Below are 15,290 nucleotides of genomic sequence, written 5' to 3'. Positions count from 1 at the left end.
TGACATAATAATGATGATGATGATGATGATGATGATGATGATAATAATAATAATAATAATAATAATTTATTAGATTAGTATGCGGCCCCTCTCCGGAGACTCGGGGCGGCTCACAACAATAATAATAACAATGTGACAATGTAAACAAATCTAATATTAAAAAGCATCTAAAACCCCATCATTTAAAAACCATACAACACAAGCATACCATGCATAAATCTATATAAGCCTGGGGGAGATGTCTCAATTCTTCCATGCCTGGCGATACAGGTGGGTCTTAAGTAATTTGCGAAAGACAAGGAGGGTGGGGGCAGTTCTAATCTCTGGGGGTCAGTTGAGACTTAATAGAACTGTAAAAATGCATACCAAGTTTTATGAGAAGATTTAATTATGGTGGATATTTATTCATTCATTTATTAGATTTGTATGCCGCCCCTCTCTGTAGACTCTGGGTGGCTCACAACAGCAATAGAACAATTCATAACAAATCTAATAATTTTAAAACATTTAAAAAAACCCATTATTAATCAGACATACATACAAACATACCATACATAAATTGTATAGGCCTGGGGGAGATATCTCAATTCCCCCATGCCTGGCGGCAAAGGTGGGTTTTAAGGAGTTTATGGAAGGCAAGGAGGGTGGGGGCAGTTCTAATCTCCGGGAGGAGCTGGTTCCAGAGAGTCAGGGCTGCCACAGAGAAGGCTCTTCCCCTGGGACCCGCCAAACGACATTGTTTAGTCAACGGGACCTGGAGAAGGCCAACTCTGTGGGACCTAATCAGATGCTGTGATTCGTGCGGCAGAAGGCGGTCCCACAGTACTACTGAGTCATGTTTCTTTATGGTTATATGGTTTGGGTCTTGGAGATATTCTGGTCCAATGCCATGAAGGGCTTTATAGATCATAACCAACACTATTCCATATTCCACTGTGCAAATTTCTGTAGGGTCCAGCGTGCTTGCTCTGCTATTCTGAAGTTGAAGGCATCCCATGACCTTGGGGGCATTTTGAAAGTCATAGAGAATTTTCCTTTAATTGTCTTTTTTGTTTTGTTTTTTTTTCTCAAGGCAGAAATGGAATCTGGCTCAACTAACACTCTTCAAGCCTGATCCTCATGAGCAGAGAATTGCTTTTATTTTTACCCTGACATTTTCCTTGTGTTAACTCCTAACTTGAAGGGAATCCCTATTAGGTCCCCTAATGGGAGCTGTAAGTGCATTGGGTGCTTTGGAAGGATAGCGAGTGTTGATTAGGGTTCAGCTTTGAGTAGCTGCTAATGCACATTCCACGTTGATAGGCCCCAGATAGCGTGCTCCTAGCAATATTTTTAACCTCTATGAGATAGGGATGCATTAAAAGAGCTAAGTTTTTTCTGCTGCTTTTGCTGACACTAGGTGCCAGATTCCTCACTGACACTGAATAGTCTGCAATCCTAAGCATTATCAATGTCAACAAACAAACACAAACAACATGCCCAACTTTGAATATCCCTAAGATTTTGACTATTGGGGTGGAGGGGATAAATGCACTGAGGACCAGATCTTAACATGTGAGAAATAGAATGACAATTTTGGAGAGTAAAGAGTAATTTTGGAATTTGAAACAAGTTCTGCAATGTACATCAATATTATTATTATTTTATTATTATTATTTATTCGATTTGTATGCCGCCCCTCTCCGAAGACTCGGGGCGGCTCACAACATGTAACAACAAATCATAAATAATCCAACAGTTTTTAAAATGTTTAAAGATTTAAAAGACCCCATATACTAACAGACATACACACACGCATACCATATATAAATTAAACATGCCCAGGGGGAGATGTTTCAATTCCCCCATGCCTGACGACAAAGGTGGGTTTTAAGGAGTTTACGGAAGGCAGGAAGAGTAGGGGCAATCCTAATCTCCGGGGGGAGTTGGTTCCATAGGGCCGGTGCTGCCACAGAGAAGGCTCTTCCCCTGGGGCCCGCCAACCGACATTGTTTAGTTGACGGGACCCGGAGAAGGCCCACTCTGTGGGACCTAATCGGTCGCTGGGATTCGTGCGGCAGAAGGCGGTCTCGGAGATATTCTGGTCCAGTGCCATGAAGGGCTTTAAAGGTCATAACCAACACTTTGAATTGTGACCGGAAATTGATCGGCAGCCAATGCAGACTGCGGAGTGATGGAGAAACATGGGCATACCTAGGTAATATCCAACTCTGTACCCCAATAGCCTATTTTTGTAAAATCATTCACAAACCATTTTACACTGGGAACAAATTATATACAGTGTTCTGTCGGGCTCTCTGGTAGAATCCTCCCAAAAATTCACAGGTACAAATTTCAGACACACACACGTTTGAACATTCAAAACAATGTTCTTTATCATGAAAATTCACATAAACTAAGCCCTCTTTTGGTATAGCAAAGAGCACTGGTCTCCAAACAAACTGGTAATTTGTACAAGCCCCTTATCAGTTCTGTCATACTTAGCTTGCAGCTGTGAGGTAATTCACAGTCCTTCTTCTTTCACAAAGTGAAACACACTTTGCTCTGGTTTAGTTTCAAAGCGGGGAAAAATCAGCACACAAAAGGTCAAAGTCAGTAAAGCAGTCACGAAACACAACGATCAGATAATCCTCCACAATGGCCAAACCCACAGGCTGCTATTTATAGCAGCCTCGCTAATTACCACAGCCCCACCCAACCACAGGTGGCCTCATTTTTTTTGATAATAATCTCTCAGTTGTTGTTGCCTATGCATCGCTCTCCTCATGCGTGGCTGTATCATTAACTCTGTGGTCTGAATCTAAGGAGGGGCTAGATAATTGATCTCCTTCTGAGCTGTCTGCCACACTCTCCTCCTCCCTGTCACTCATGTCTTCTTGGTCAGAGGAGCCTTCATCATCAGATTCCACTGGGGGGGGCAAAACAGGCCTGCAGCTTGTGGATGTCTCCCCCACATCCACAGTCCTTGGGGCAGGAGCTGGGCCAGAGCTAACCACAACAATACAGTATGGTATAATTACTCTTAATTGTATGGCATTCTGTTATTTCATTGCTATAAACAAAGTTATTCTCCTAAAAGCTTGTAACTAAAATAATAGAATAGAAGTTTTACATTAATTTAAGAACGTGTTCAAAATATCTCATTGGGAGGAATTTTCTTTTTCAACATAACTATTACTACATCCATCTTATTATGTCTCATTCATTCTTTTTCTCTCTTCAGGTTTGGTCCTTGTCATCGGGCAGGGCTGTGCAGTGTCTGCATACAATACAAACAGAAGATCGGGTGTGGTCTATTGCTATTAGTCCATTATTAAGGTAATGAAAAGGACATCAAAAAATCTCTCTTCAATATATGGATACTTCATATTTAATGTAGCATTTTTTTGTTCATAGAGTTGCCTATCCTACAATAAGAACAAGTTTAAAATTTTATGTCGTGAGAGAATCGGTTTTATGACTTAAAGCCTTATTTTGCAATGACATGTACAGTAAAATGATGCAAGTGGTTTGAATAATATTTCAGTTGTACATATTTCCCCACTGAACCGAACCTAAGATTTGAGAAATTCAAAGGTTTTGTTTTATTTTATAGTTATAGTTTATTAGATTTGTATGCTGCCCCTCTCTGAAGACTCGGGGCGGCTCACAACATAATAGTGATACAATACATTACAAATCTAATAGTAGAAGTTAAATCAATTTAAAAACATTAATACATAGTAAAATCCCTAACTATACAATCATACACATTCAACCTAATCCATCATACAGTAAGGCCGAAAACATAATAAAAAGGGGGAGAAGGTGGTAATTATCTCCACGCCTGGTGACAAAGGTGGGTCTTCAGCATTTTACGGAAGGCGAGGAAGGTGGGGGCTGTTTGAATCTCTGGAGGGAGTTGATTCCAGAGGGCTGGGGCCACCACAGAGAAGGCTCTTCCCCTGGGTCCCGCCAGCCGACATTGGTCGATGGGGCCCGGAGAAGGCCAACTCTGTGGGACCTAATCGTGGGATTCGTGCGGCAGAAGGCGGTCTTGGAGATATTCTGGTCCGATGCCATGTAGGGCTTTATAGGTCATAACCAACACTTTGAATTGTGACCGGAAACTGATCGGCAGCCAGTGCAGGCCGCGGAGTGTTGGCAAAATGTGGGCAGATCTTGGAAGCCCCACGATGGCTCTCGCGGCCGCGTTTTGCACGATCTATGCATTTAATGATTTATTTTTTTATTTAGTTCATTTGAGGTGGGGATGAAAATAATTTGACATGCAATCGTTGTTAAATAGGTTAAATAAATGACCAAGAGGTCAGTTCTGCTTACTTGAAACTACAAAATCAGCTTATTTCAGCCTTTTTCAAAAACTTTGAATAGCCATTCAAAGTTAGGAGTTGATTCTCTTAATAACAGCAAATAATACGTGTAAGAGCTGTATATATTCAGAATAATGTATAAAATCAGATTAAATATGGAGAAACTATTAATACTTAGTATTGTACTCTGTTTCCCCCATATGATTGAATCTGACTCACTTGCACAATGCGTTACATCTTCACAATTTCACGATCCATGTGCACTTTTACTTCCCAATATTTTTTAGATCACTTCAATTAAGTTTGTTTATTTGTTTATGTTTATGAGTAGTATTGGATTTGCTTTTGCCAGTAATCTGATTCCTGATACTGTTTGTAAAGGATTTATGCATAAGGAAGTTGTTATTTTCTTCTGCTTTCAGCCTTTGAATGAATGGTGTGGCTCACCATGCTTTTTTTAGAAGGCAAAGGTTCCATGTATACCCGCAGCAATGAATAATCATACTAATGTTTTATTTTTGTTTCTTCATATTTTGATGAGAGCGCACATTTTAATTGAATAAAAAGCACAGTCTTGCTTACTTTCAGAACTTCAGCACTATTCTTGCAGCCCGTGTTCTCATTATAAGCAGTAGTTTGAAAGCACGTATGATCTTTCAAGCTGTTTCTGTTTCTTCTCAATTATGATGCTATGCATTCTGTAACACTTAATTCTTGTATTACAAATGCATGACAGTCAATGCTGTATTCAATAATATGTCCCCGTATACAGTGGATCCTCGGAAATGGGATCTGTATGTATGAATTCTAATTGGTATATTGCTATTATAATGTCCTGCACTATCCAAATATTGTATTATTTAAAGTACAAATACAGAGCTTTGCTAAGAAGCTGAAACTCAAAAATAGCATGAAATGGAAAATTGCATTTGTACTTTTTGACCTCAGAATATTGCGATACTAAGTATCACATGACTAATAAACATCAGTATTAATTACAATAGCCTATAATAAACATCAGTATTAATTGCAATAGCCTCTATATATTATGTACAGTGTTCCCTCGATTTTCACGGGGGTTACGTTCCAAGACCTCCCGCGAAAATCGATTTTCCGCGATGTAGCGGTGCGGAAGTAAAAACACCATTTTTGGCTATGGACAGCCAAAAACTACCCCTCTCACCGGCTTTCTTCGGACACGGGTCCTCCTGCAGCAGCGCTGGCAGCCACCGTTCCCTGTAGGCACCCGCCCGCCCGCCGTTCGCCGTATCGCATCCGCCCTCGCCCGCCATTCGCCGCTCGCTCGCCCGGCCGGCCATTTCGCCCGCCACTTGCCCGCTCGGCCGTATTCGCACCGGCAGTTCCCGCTCGCTCACCACTCCGCCCACACCGCCCGGCCGTTTCGCACTCGCCCGCTCGCTGCTCGCTACCGCAGCCGCACGTCACGTTCCGCCTCCACACCGTTCACCGGACCACCGCCACCGCGCACGCTTCCGCTCGCTCGCCGCTCGCCCGCACCTGCTCGCCGCGCCCGCTCCACCTCTCTTTCTCCTCTGCTGCAAGAGAGGCAGCGCGCTCTTTCCCATCTCCCTGCCTGCACGCCCGCCCGGAACAGAGCGAGAGCAAGAGGGGGAGAGATAGAGAAAGAGAGAGAAGGAAAGAAAGAAAGAGATGAGAGAGGGAGGAAGAGAGTGTGAGAGAGGAAGAAAGCAAGATAGAGAAAGAGAGAGAGAAAGAAAGAAAGATGAGAAAGGAAGGAAGAGAGTGAGAGAGAGGAAGAAAGAGAGAGAGAGAAGAGTGGAAGGAAGAGAGAGAGAAATGATAGAAAAAAGGGGAGAAAAAAAGAGAAATGAGAAAATGATTGAAGCAGAGAATGACAGGAAAGATAGAGAAAGAGACAGAGAAGTGATTCTTGGTGATGACGTATGACGTCATCGGGTGGGAAAAACCGTGGTATAGAAAAAAAACCGTGGAGTATTTTTTAATTAATATTTTTTGAAAAACCGTGGTATAGCGTTTCGCGAAGTTTGAAGCCGCGAAAATCGAGGGATCACTGTATATATTTTGTATTCTGTATTTCTTAAATTGACAGAATTACTGTTGAACCATGTCCCTTCTAATTTCCAACATGCTACGTGAGAAAAATTTGTCTTGGGCAACTTTTCCTAAACAATGTTTGCTTCTCAAACCAAGAACATGACTAAATTGCAAATTTATTTATTTGTTTGTTTGATTGATTTTTTTAATGCCGCCCTTCTCCTTAGACTCAGGGCGGCTTACAACATGTTAGCAATAGCACTTTTTAAAACAGAATCAGCATATTGCCTCCACAATCCGGGTCCTCAAAATAACAATAGTTGAAGTCTTCACATATTTCTTAGTTAAAATATAGGAACTAAAAATATAATAATTTGCCACATGCACAGTTAAAAGTTGTTCCACCAAGGCATTTTTGACTCTTGGCAATTGCCTCCAGCATTGTTAGAAGTGGTTTGCCATTGCTTTCCCTCCTAGGTTTGAGAGGGAATGAGTAGCCCAAAGTCATCTAGATTGGACTGATGCAGAACCAGAACTCACAGTCCATTAGTTTCTAGCCTGATGGTTTAACCACTATACCAAATAGCTCTATAGATACTTGCTTATATAATATAATATAAACCCAATAGTTACTGATAATTATAATCAGTACTATGCAAGTACTTACAATTGGGGTCCCCCCCTCCTTTTTGGAATTTGATATTGTCATGAAAGGAAAAAATAGAAAAATGCAAAAGCCTCTTATTTTTCATTATTTCTCCATTTTTTCCTTCTTTGGTTATATTCTGAACTTACTGAAACTTTAATTATTAATTAAATTGAAATGTTTATACAGTTATAATGATTCTAGACCTTATGCGGCCAAACATTCAATATATATATATTAATTAATATATATATATAAATAAATAAATAATTCAATAACAGTATAGCAGAATTGGAAGGGACCTTAGAGGTTTTATAGTCCAACCTACATACAACCTGTTTTAGAGGGAGGCAGGAAATGAATGTCTATTTTATGCATTGGAAGCTGTGGGGTACGGAACAGGTTGGCTACCGGTATAAGACTAGGGAAGGACTGCCTGCTTTCCCAGGGAAAATTACGAAGCTTGCCACTTGCCTTACTGTAGGAGGGAGGGTTGCCTGGTGACTCTGTGCCATAAACCTAATGAATTTGCCTCTTTATACTAAGTTGTATGCTTGCTTGTTTGTTGAGCATATGGACTTGGTTGGAGTGCCTTATACTTGGAGACTGATTCCCTGGTTAGATGATCAATAAATAGCTTAAACCCAGGGAACACAGCTAAAAGAGGAGAAAGAGGAGACTAATTGGGAGCTTGTAATCAAGAGAGCAAATTAGAACAATGATTTTCCTTCCTTCCTTCCTTCCTTCCTTCCTTCCTTCCTTCCTTCCTTCCTTCCTTCCTTCCTTCCTTCTTCCCTCCCTCCCTCCCTCCTTTCCTTCCTTCCTAGGAGTTAGTTGGACCAGAAGAGTGGGGAGGAATGGTTTTCTTTTTTTGACACTAAGCGTCAATGAGTGGAAGACACAATTGTAAAATTAGTAAAAATATAGTGTAGGGGTTATCATTTTGATTAGAATTACTAAAGAATAAGAAAAACAAGATGATGATAATACAGGAGAGAGGGGCGGCATACAAATAAACAAACAAACAAACAAACAAACAAACAAATAAATAAATAAATACCTTGGAGATAAAATCAACAAACAAGTTAAAAAGGCAAACAGATACCAACAACTGCATCAGTGCAGTTCTGGGCGCTTCCATGGTACAAGTCAAAGAAATGCGACAAGAATGTAGTTTGGATTAAGGAGACGAATAAGGAAGCTTAAATGAACAAATGTGTAACAATAGCCAAGTGAAGGTGAACTGTGAATAAAATCCAAACTCAGTTGAGGAAATGCCATCTAGGCAATTAACACTTGGGCAATTCCAGCTATCAGATACACAGCTAGAATAGTAGACTGGACTCAGGCAGAACTAAAGTCCTGGATAGAAAAACTAAAAAAATAATGATCATGAACCATGCCCTTCATCCTTTCAGCAGTGTTGACATATTCTACCAAGGAAAATAGGTGGGTGTGGAATATTGCAAGTACATCAGGTAGTTGAGCATTACTAAAATACATGGGAGTACATTTAATACATTCTTATAAACATGGTTTGTACATAAGAAATAAGCTCTAAAGGAAATTCAAATTTCCTTTGCAAGTGGTTTTGATTTTTGCATTTCTGTTATAATAGTATGCATTCTACCATGGAAAAAGAATTGTTATGCAAAAAACAATCACTGCATCTTGAATAGTGTATTATCACATTTTTAAATTTTGAATTCCAATGTCTTTCAAAGTCAATTTTTTAATGTAATAAACTTGTTTTAAATTTGGAGCAATATTGTTTTTTATTATTGTTGTGAGCCGCCCCGAGTCTTCGGAGAGGGGCGGCATATAAATCTAGTAAATTATTATTATTATTATTATTATTATTATTATTATTATTATTATTATTATTATTATTATGTGATGTAGAATTTTTAAAGCCTAAATTAATAGTAGGAAATTAAAACAATGAAATACTCTGGGCTCAACAGTTGCGCTATCAGAACATTTTTTCTATTCTGTATTTTGGTGTGTCATTATTTATATATTTATTAGATTTGTGTTCTGCCAAATCTAGCACTGTTCTTCCTTATGGCACAGAGCCTGATTACTTGAAGGACCCCCAACTATTATCTGTTTCGCCATTAAATTAGACATAGTTGAGGTATTCTGGGTTTATTCAGTTAAAAAAGTGCCTTCAGTGTTGCATGCCTGCTCTCTCGAATGAGATTTCTCCTCAAATCTATGTGACTCCAACCCTGCTGGCATTCTGAAAAAGGCTTAAAGGCCTGGCTTTTCTCCAAGACCTTGGGTTAGGAGGGTTGCTTATTTCTGCTTTTCCATAACTATAAAATGATAGTTTTATTCTGTAATTTTATTTGACATGTTAATATGTTTGTGAGTGACATAGGGGAAGGTTTGGTAGGGAAGGTTTGCCTATTTGCCGATGACTCTAAAGTGTGCAATAGGGTTGATATTCCTGGAGGCGTCTGTAATATGGTAAATGATTTAGCTTTACTAGATAAATGGTCAAAGCAATGGAAACTGCAGTTTAATGTTTCCAAATGTAAAATAATGCACTTGGGGAAAAGGAATCCTCAATCTGAGTATTGTATTGGCAGTTCTGTGTTAGCAAATACTTCAAAAGAAAAGGATTTAGGGGTAGTGATTTCTGACAGTCTCAAAATGGGTGAACAGTGCAGTCAGGCGGTAGGGAAAGCAAGTAGGATGCTTGGCTGCATAGCTAGAGGTATAACAAGCAGGAGGAGGGAGATTATGATCCCGCTATATAGAATGCTGGTGAGACCACATTTGGAATACTGTGTTCAGTTCTGGAGACCTCACCTACAAAAAGATATTGACAAAATTGAACGGGTCCAAAGACGGGCTACAAGAATGGTGGAAGGTCTTAAGCATAAAATGTATCAGGAAAGACTTAATGAACTCAATCTGTATAGTCTGGAGGACAGAAGGAAAAGGGGGGACATGATCGAAACATTTAAATATATTAAAGGGTTAAATAAGGTCCAGGAGGGAAGTGTTTTTAATAGGAAAGTGAACACAAGAACAAGGGGACACAATCTGAAGTTAGTTGGGGGAACGATCAAAAGCAACATGAGAAAATATTATTTTACTGAAAGAGTAGTAGATCCTTGGAACAAACTTCCAGCAGATGTGGTAGATAAATCCACAGTAACTGAATTTAAACATGCCTGGGATAAACATATATCCATCCTAAGATAAAATACAGAAAATAGTATAAGGGCAGACTAGATGGACCATGAGGTCTTTTTCTGCCGTCAGACTTCTATGTTTATATGACATTGCCCACTGTACATTTGGAGTCAAGTGGTGCCTAAATTGAATAATTTGCTTCCTAATTCACCTCAATAATTTGAATTAATGAGCATGTAAGGGAGACCTGTTTCATTCTATTCTAATCCAGTAAGTGAGCACTGTTTGACATTTTCTTTGACTATGGAGTTAAAACCTATCAGAACCGCTCGATATTTCCAGCACCAACAGTGAATAAAGTCATTTAACAGATTTTTCTATTAGCTGCACCATATTTAGAATCTTTGAGCTCCTTCTAGAGTTTCAGGTGGTAAGCACTGAGTGAATTGCTATGGCTGGGCGTGCTCTTGTACTGCACACTGTTTTATCTTCCTAAGTGATGACCTGCAGGGCTGGCCTCTTGTCAGAACACTAACGTCTCTCCCTGGAGTGAACACACACTCTCTGTCACAATATTTACCTAGTGTGTTTTTCCCCCCACTGGGTGATAAATGGAAGCTTGCGGAGGGGCTTCTCTATCAGCCACCGGGTTTGGATCACTTGCTTGTTTTACGAGACGGCTGATCCCATCCCGTTTCTTTCTCCTTCCCACCCCCAGTATTAGAGACGATTAGCCACGTCATTAATTCTTCAATTTGATGGCTGATATAGCAAGGCCCGAAACACACTGCTGACCCTATATAATAGAACCCTAGCTCCTTAACATATTAATGATGGGAGAAGTTAATTAAAATTCCACAGAGAGAAGGTGTCAGTTAACCTATAAACCTGTCAGTTCCAAAAAACCCCCCAAAGAAAACAAAATCTATTGCTGCTATCCTAGAAAGAAGAAACAGTTTGTGGGGTGGGTAGCAAGACAGGTATACCAGGGTGGATTTTTCTTCATCCAACTTAGGTCTTTGAGTAAAAATAATATATATTAAATTTTTCCGTTTTTTTTTAAACAATACGTGATCGTATTTACAGATGAATCTACATCATATATACATTCCTATCAACATTATCTTTTGATTGCTTTTAGATTTCTTGATGTTTTGTTTCAATGTTTAGTTTGAGTTTATTTTTTTGTCCATTGGTACCATTTTGTCCAGATTTCATAGTAGTCCGATTCTTTTCGATTATTGAGTTCCATTGTCAATCTGTCCATCTCTGCGCAGTCGTATATTTTCTTAATGATCTCGTTGTCTTCAGGTATTTGTGGGTTTTCCCAGTTCTGTGCAAATACAATCCCTGCCGCTGTTATTATATGCAAGCTTAAATATTTTACATTTTTAGGATAAGTCCCTCTCATAATACCCAGTAGAAAAAACTCTGGCGTATATTCCATTTTTGTATTTGTTATTTGACACAATCAATTATTAATTTTTTTCCAATATTTTCTTGTTTCTGGACATAACCACCATAGATGAAAGAAGGTGCCTTGAGTCTTATTACATTTCCAACACAATGGGCTGTAATTTTTGTGCATTTTGGCTAATCTTTTGGGTGGGAGATGCCAACGGTATAACATTTTGTATTGGTTTTCTTTGTATATTGTGGATTTTGTTAGTTTAATATTTCTCTTCCAAATCTGTTCCCATTCCTCTATATATATATTATGTCCGACATTTTTCGCCCATGCAATCATTGTTCCTTTGACTATCTCCTCTGGTCTTTCATATTCCATCAAATATTTATATATTTTTGATATTACTTTTTCTTCCGGGCCTGCCAGTAGTTTATCTAGTGGTTGGGTAGTTCTTTCTATACCTGTTAAGGTGGATAAATATCCTAGTCTGGATTTAGATTCCTGAACTTCCTTGCTCTCCGCAGTCTGCATTGGCTGCCGATCAGTTTCCGGTCACAATTCAAAGTGTTGGTTATGACCTTTAAAGCCCTCCATGGCACTGGACCAGAATATCTCCGAGACCGCCTTCTGCCGCACGAATCCCAGCGACCGATTCGGTCCCACAGAGTGGGCCTCCTCCGGGTCCCGTCAACTAAACAATGCCGGTTGGCGGGCCCCAGGGGGAGAGCCTTCTCTGTGGCGGCACCGGCCCTCTGGAACCAACTCCCCCCCGGAGATCAGAACTGCCCCTACTCTTCCTGCCTTCCGTAAACTCCTCAAAACCCACCTTTGCCGTCAGGCATGGGGAAACTAAACATCTTCCCCTGGGCACGTTGAAGTTATATATGGTATGTCTGTATGTGTGTATGTTAGTACAGGGGATTTTCTTAAACTTATAATATTTTAATTAATTGGATTGTATTGGATTGTTTTTCACTTGTTGTGAGCCGCCCCGAGTCTTCGGAGAGGGGCGGCATACAAATCCAAATAATAAATAAATAAATAAATAAATAAATGCTCTGAACAAACACATGTTTTAAGCAAGGAATTATTGCCTGTATAATGGAGCATACATTTGCATTAATTCAAAATTGCTGATATGTGCTGTGACTGATCTTTTTCTCTTATAATATTTTAGAATTCTAAAGATTTGTGCTAGCCCTTCAAGCACTTCAGTAACCTACGGTAACTCTTAGAGTAGAAACATGTCCATCTCTATGCAGGGTTGAAATCAGAAGCCTCTTGAATACCAAAATGTATACTATCATGCAAGATAGGTTTGGTTGCCTCCTTGATATCTGTGGGTCAGATGGAAAGAGGGAGGAAAATAAGAGAACACACTATTCTGTTTTATGGGCTTTCATGTTAAGATAATTTAAATTACAACACAGCTTGCCAAATTTATTGAATCATATTTTTGAAGATTCCAAATTGCACTGCAAAATTCAATAGCAGAACAATGATTTTTGGTGGTATAGTTTTTATCTCCGTGCTTCTCTTGCTTATGTATGACTTAGATTTAAAAATAAGCATGAGCTTAGTAGACTTATATTCAGTTGACAAGGCCTTTAAAAAAGTGGCTGACCATTTCTCCTAATCTGTCCTTTTGTTATCTCTGTCCTGTGTGGCATTAGGAAGCTGAAAGCTCCTTAAAGTGTAACCTCCAAGAAGAAAAAAATAACCAACTTCTTTCCTAATATTCTGAACCCTTGTGATGTCCATAAGAACTCAGTAATGTCCATAAGAACTCAGTAATGTCCATAAGAACTCAGTAATGTCCATAAGAACTCAGTAATGTCCATAAGAACTCAGTAATGTCCATAAGAACTCAGTAATGTCCATAAGAACATTTCCATCTGTATCTGTATAACTACCACCATGTAAAGGAAACTGAAGTAATGAGTCCACCTAGATCAGTGATGGCGAACCTTTTTTGGTTTGCGTGTCAAAAGGGTGTGTGTGGGTGTGCTAACATGTGTGCACGTGACCATCCCCCTTCCATCCCCCTACCCATGCGTACCCCCATGCGCTGCCCCCACGCATGTGCACAATGCCCCCCCATCCCCATGCATGAGGCCTAGGAAGTGAAAAAACATCCAAACAGGAAAACCTGTTCGTAAAAACAGACTTCCGGTTTGCCAGTTGTGCAGTTTTTTGCACTCTGGAGGGTTCAGGGAAGCTTCCTGAAGCCCAGGAATGCAAAAAGCAGCCCAATGGGCAAACCGGAAGTGCTTTTTCCAAACTTCAGGTTTGTCCATTGGGTGGTTTTTTTTGCACTCCAGGGCTTCAGGGAAACATCCCTGAAGCATCCAGAGGGTGAAATTGACTTTCTCAAGGCTGAAAGTCAGCTGGCCAAAGCACGTATACATGCTAGAGCTGACACAGGGCAGTGTCTTGCGTGTCCTCCAATATGACTCCCCGCTGACATGGCCGTAGATCATCCTGCAACATCTAGCAGAGGAATACATGGTTAGAGCAGGATCTCCTTTATAGGCAATTTTATTGACTTTAGGTCCACCTTTGATTCAGTATTGAGAACTAGGCTATGGGAGAAACTTGCCAATTCCACCATAGATGGACACCTACAGTATCTCCTCAGCTATTTATTTTATTCATTTAATTGGATTTGTATGCCGCCCCTCTCCGAGGTAGATATCTGTTTACCTGAAAATTCTAAGTCAGTTTAATTTAATGCACAAGGTATCTAATTAAAGCAATCATTTCAATAAAGGGAGTTAGACAAGGCTGCACTCTCACACCATCACAATACAGGTAGTCCTTGAGTTACAACAGTTTATGTCAAGTGCCAGGGAAATCAGAAGAGCTAGGCAGTTCAAATGAGTATAAATATTTATTTCAAGCTTTAAGTTCCCTATAAGAATCTGAGCCTACTGACTTTCAAAGCAAATTGGGGGTAGATAAAACTGAAAGTAATTCAAGATGATCTCTTTGTGGGCACGAAGGGACTCATGATTGATTGATTATTCATTTGAACCCTCTCTCGTGCTCAGCTTGGTCATCTCCTGTAATTCATTTAGTGGCTGTTTGAAGTTACAATGGCACTGAAAAAAAGTTGATTTATGACAATTTTTCACAGATACAACCAGTGTTCCCTCTAATTTTTGGGGGGGGGGGCGGAAAAGTATAGTGTCTGAGCAGCAGTCCCTTTGGGACTGGGCGGCACAGAAATAATAAACAAACAAACAAACAAATAAAAAACCCACCCTGTTTTGCCTCAGAGAATTTCAAAATAAAATACTGTACTGTGTGTCTATAACAGGGAGCTCATAATAGGGCAACTCTATCAATATCAAAATGCCACTTAAATAGTTGAGCTAGTTTCAAACTAGATTTTGATTTTCTTTCTCTCTTCCTTACTCCCATTCTTTTTCTTTCTCTTTTCCTTCCTCTCTTTTTTCTATCTGTTTCTCTCTCTTCCTCTCTTCCTCTCTCTCTCCTTCCCTCTCACTCTTTCCCTCTCGGCTTCTGGGCAGGTTTGGAAAACTCTGAGTTGATGATGATTTTTAAGTGAGCAATTGCTCACTGCTCAGCTTAGAGGGAACTATGGATACAACAGTTGCAGCATCTCCGTGGTCACATGATCAATACATACGCTTGGCAATTGACTCAGATTTATGACATTGCAGTATCCCGGGGTGTTGTGATCCCCTTTTGCAGCCTTCTGACAAGCAAAGTCAAT

General features: G+C 39.8%; 1 protein-coding gene across 2 annotated transcripts in view; it reads left to right on the top strand.

The window, feature by feature from the left end:
* The window catches only part of FBXW4 (F-box and WD repeat domain containing 4), a 100,715-nt gene that overhangs the window by 16,696 nt on the left and 68,729 nt on the right, over positions 1-15,290 (top strand). For both annotated transcript variants that reach the window (XM_070752877.1, XM_070752879.1), the window contains exon 5: positions 3,224-3,318. In XM_070752877.1, coding sequence (XP_070608978.1) covers positions 3,224-3,318 — 95 coding nt within the window. The remainder of the gene's footprint in view (positions 1-3,223; positions 3,319-15,290) is intronic.

Source organism: Erythrolamprus reginae, chromosome 5, assembly GCF_031021105.1.
Source record: "Erythrolamprus reginae isolate rEryReg1 chromosome 5, rEryReg1.hap1, whole genome shotgun sequence".
Classification (NCBI taxonomy): Eukaryota; Metazoa; Chordata; class Lepidosauria; order Squamata; family Dipsadidae; genus Erythrolamprus; species Erythrolamprus reginae.
The sequence above is the reverse complement of the archived record's forward strand: the minus strand, read 5'-3'. Positions and strand labels throughout refer to the sequence as shown.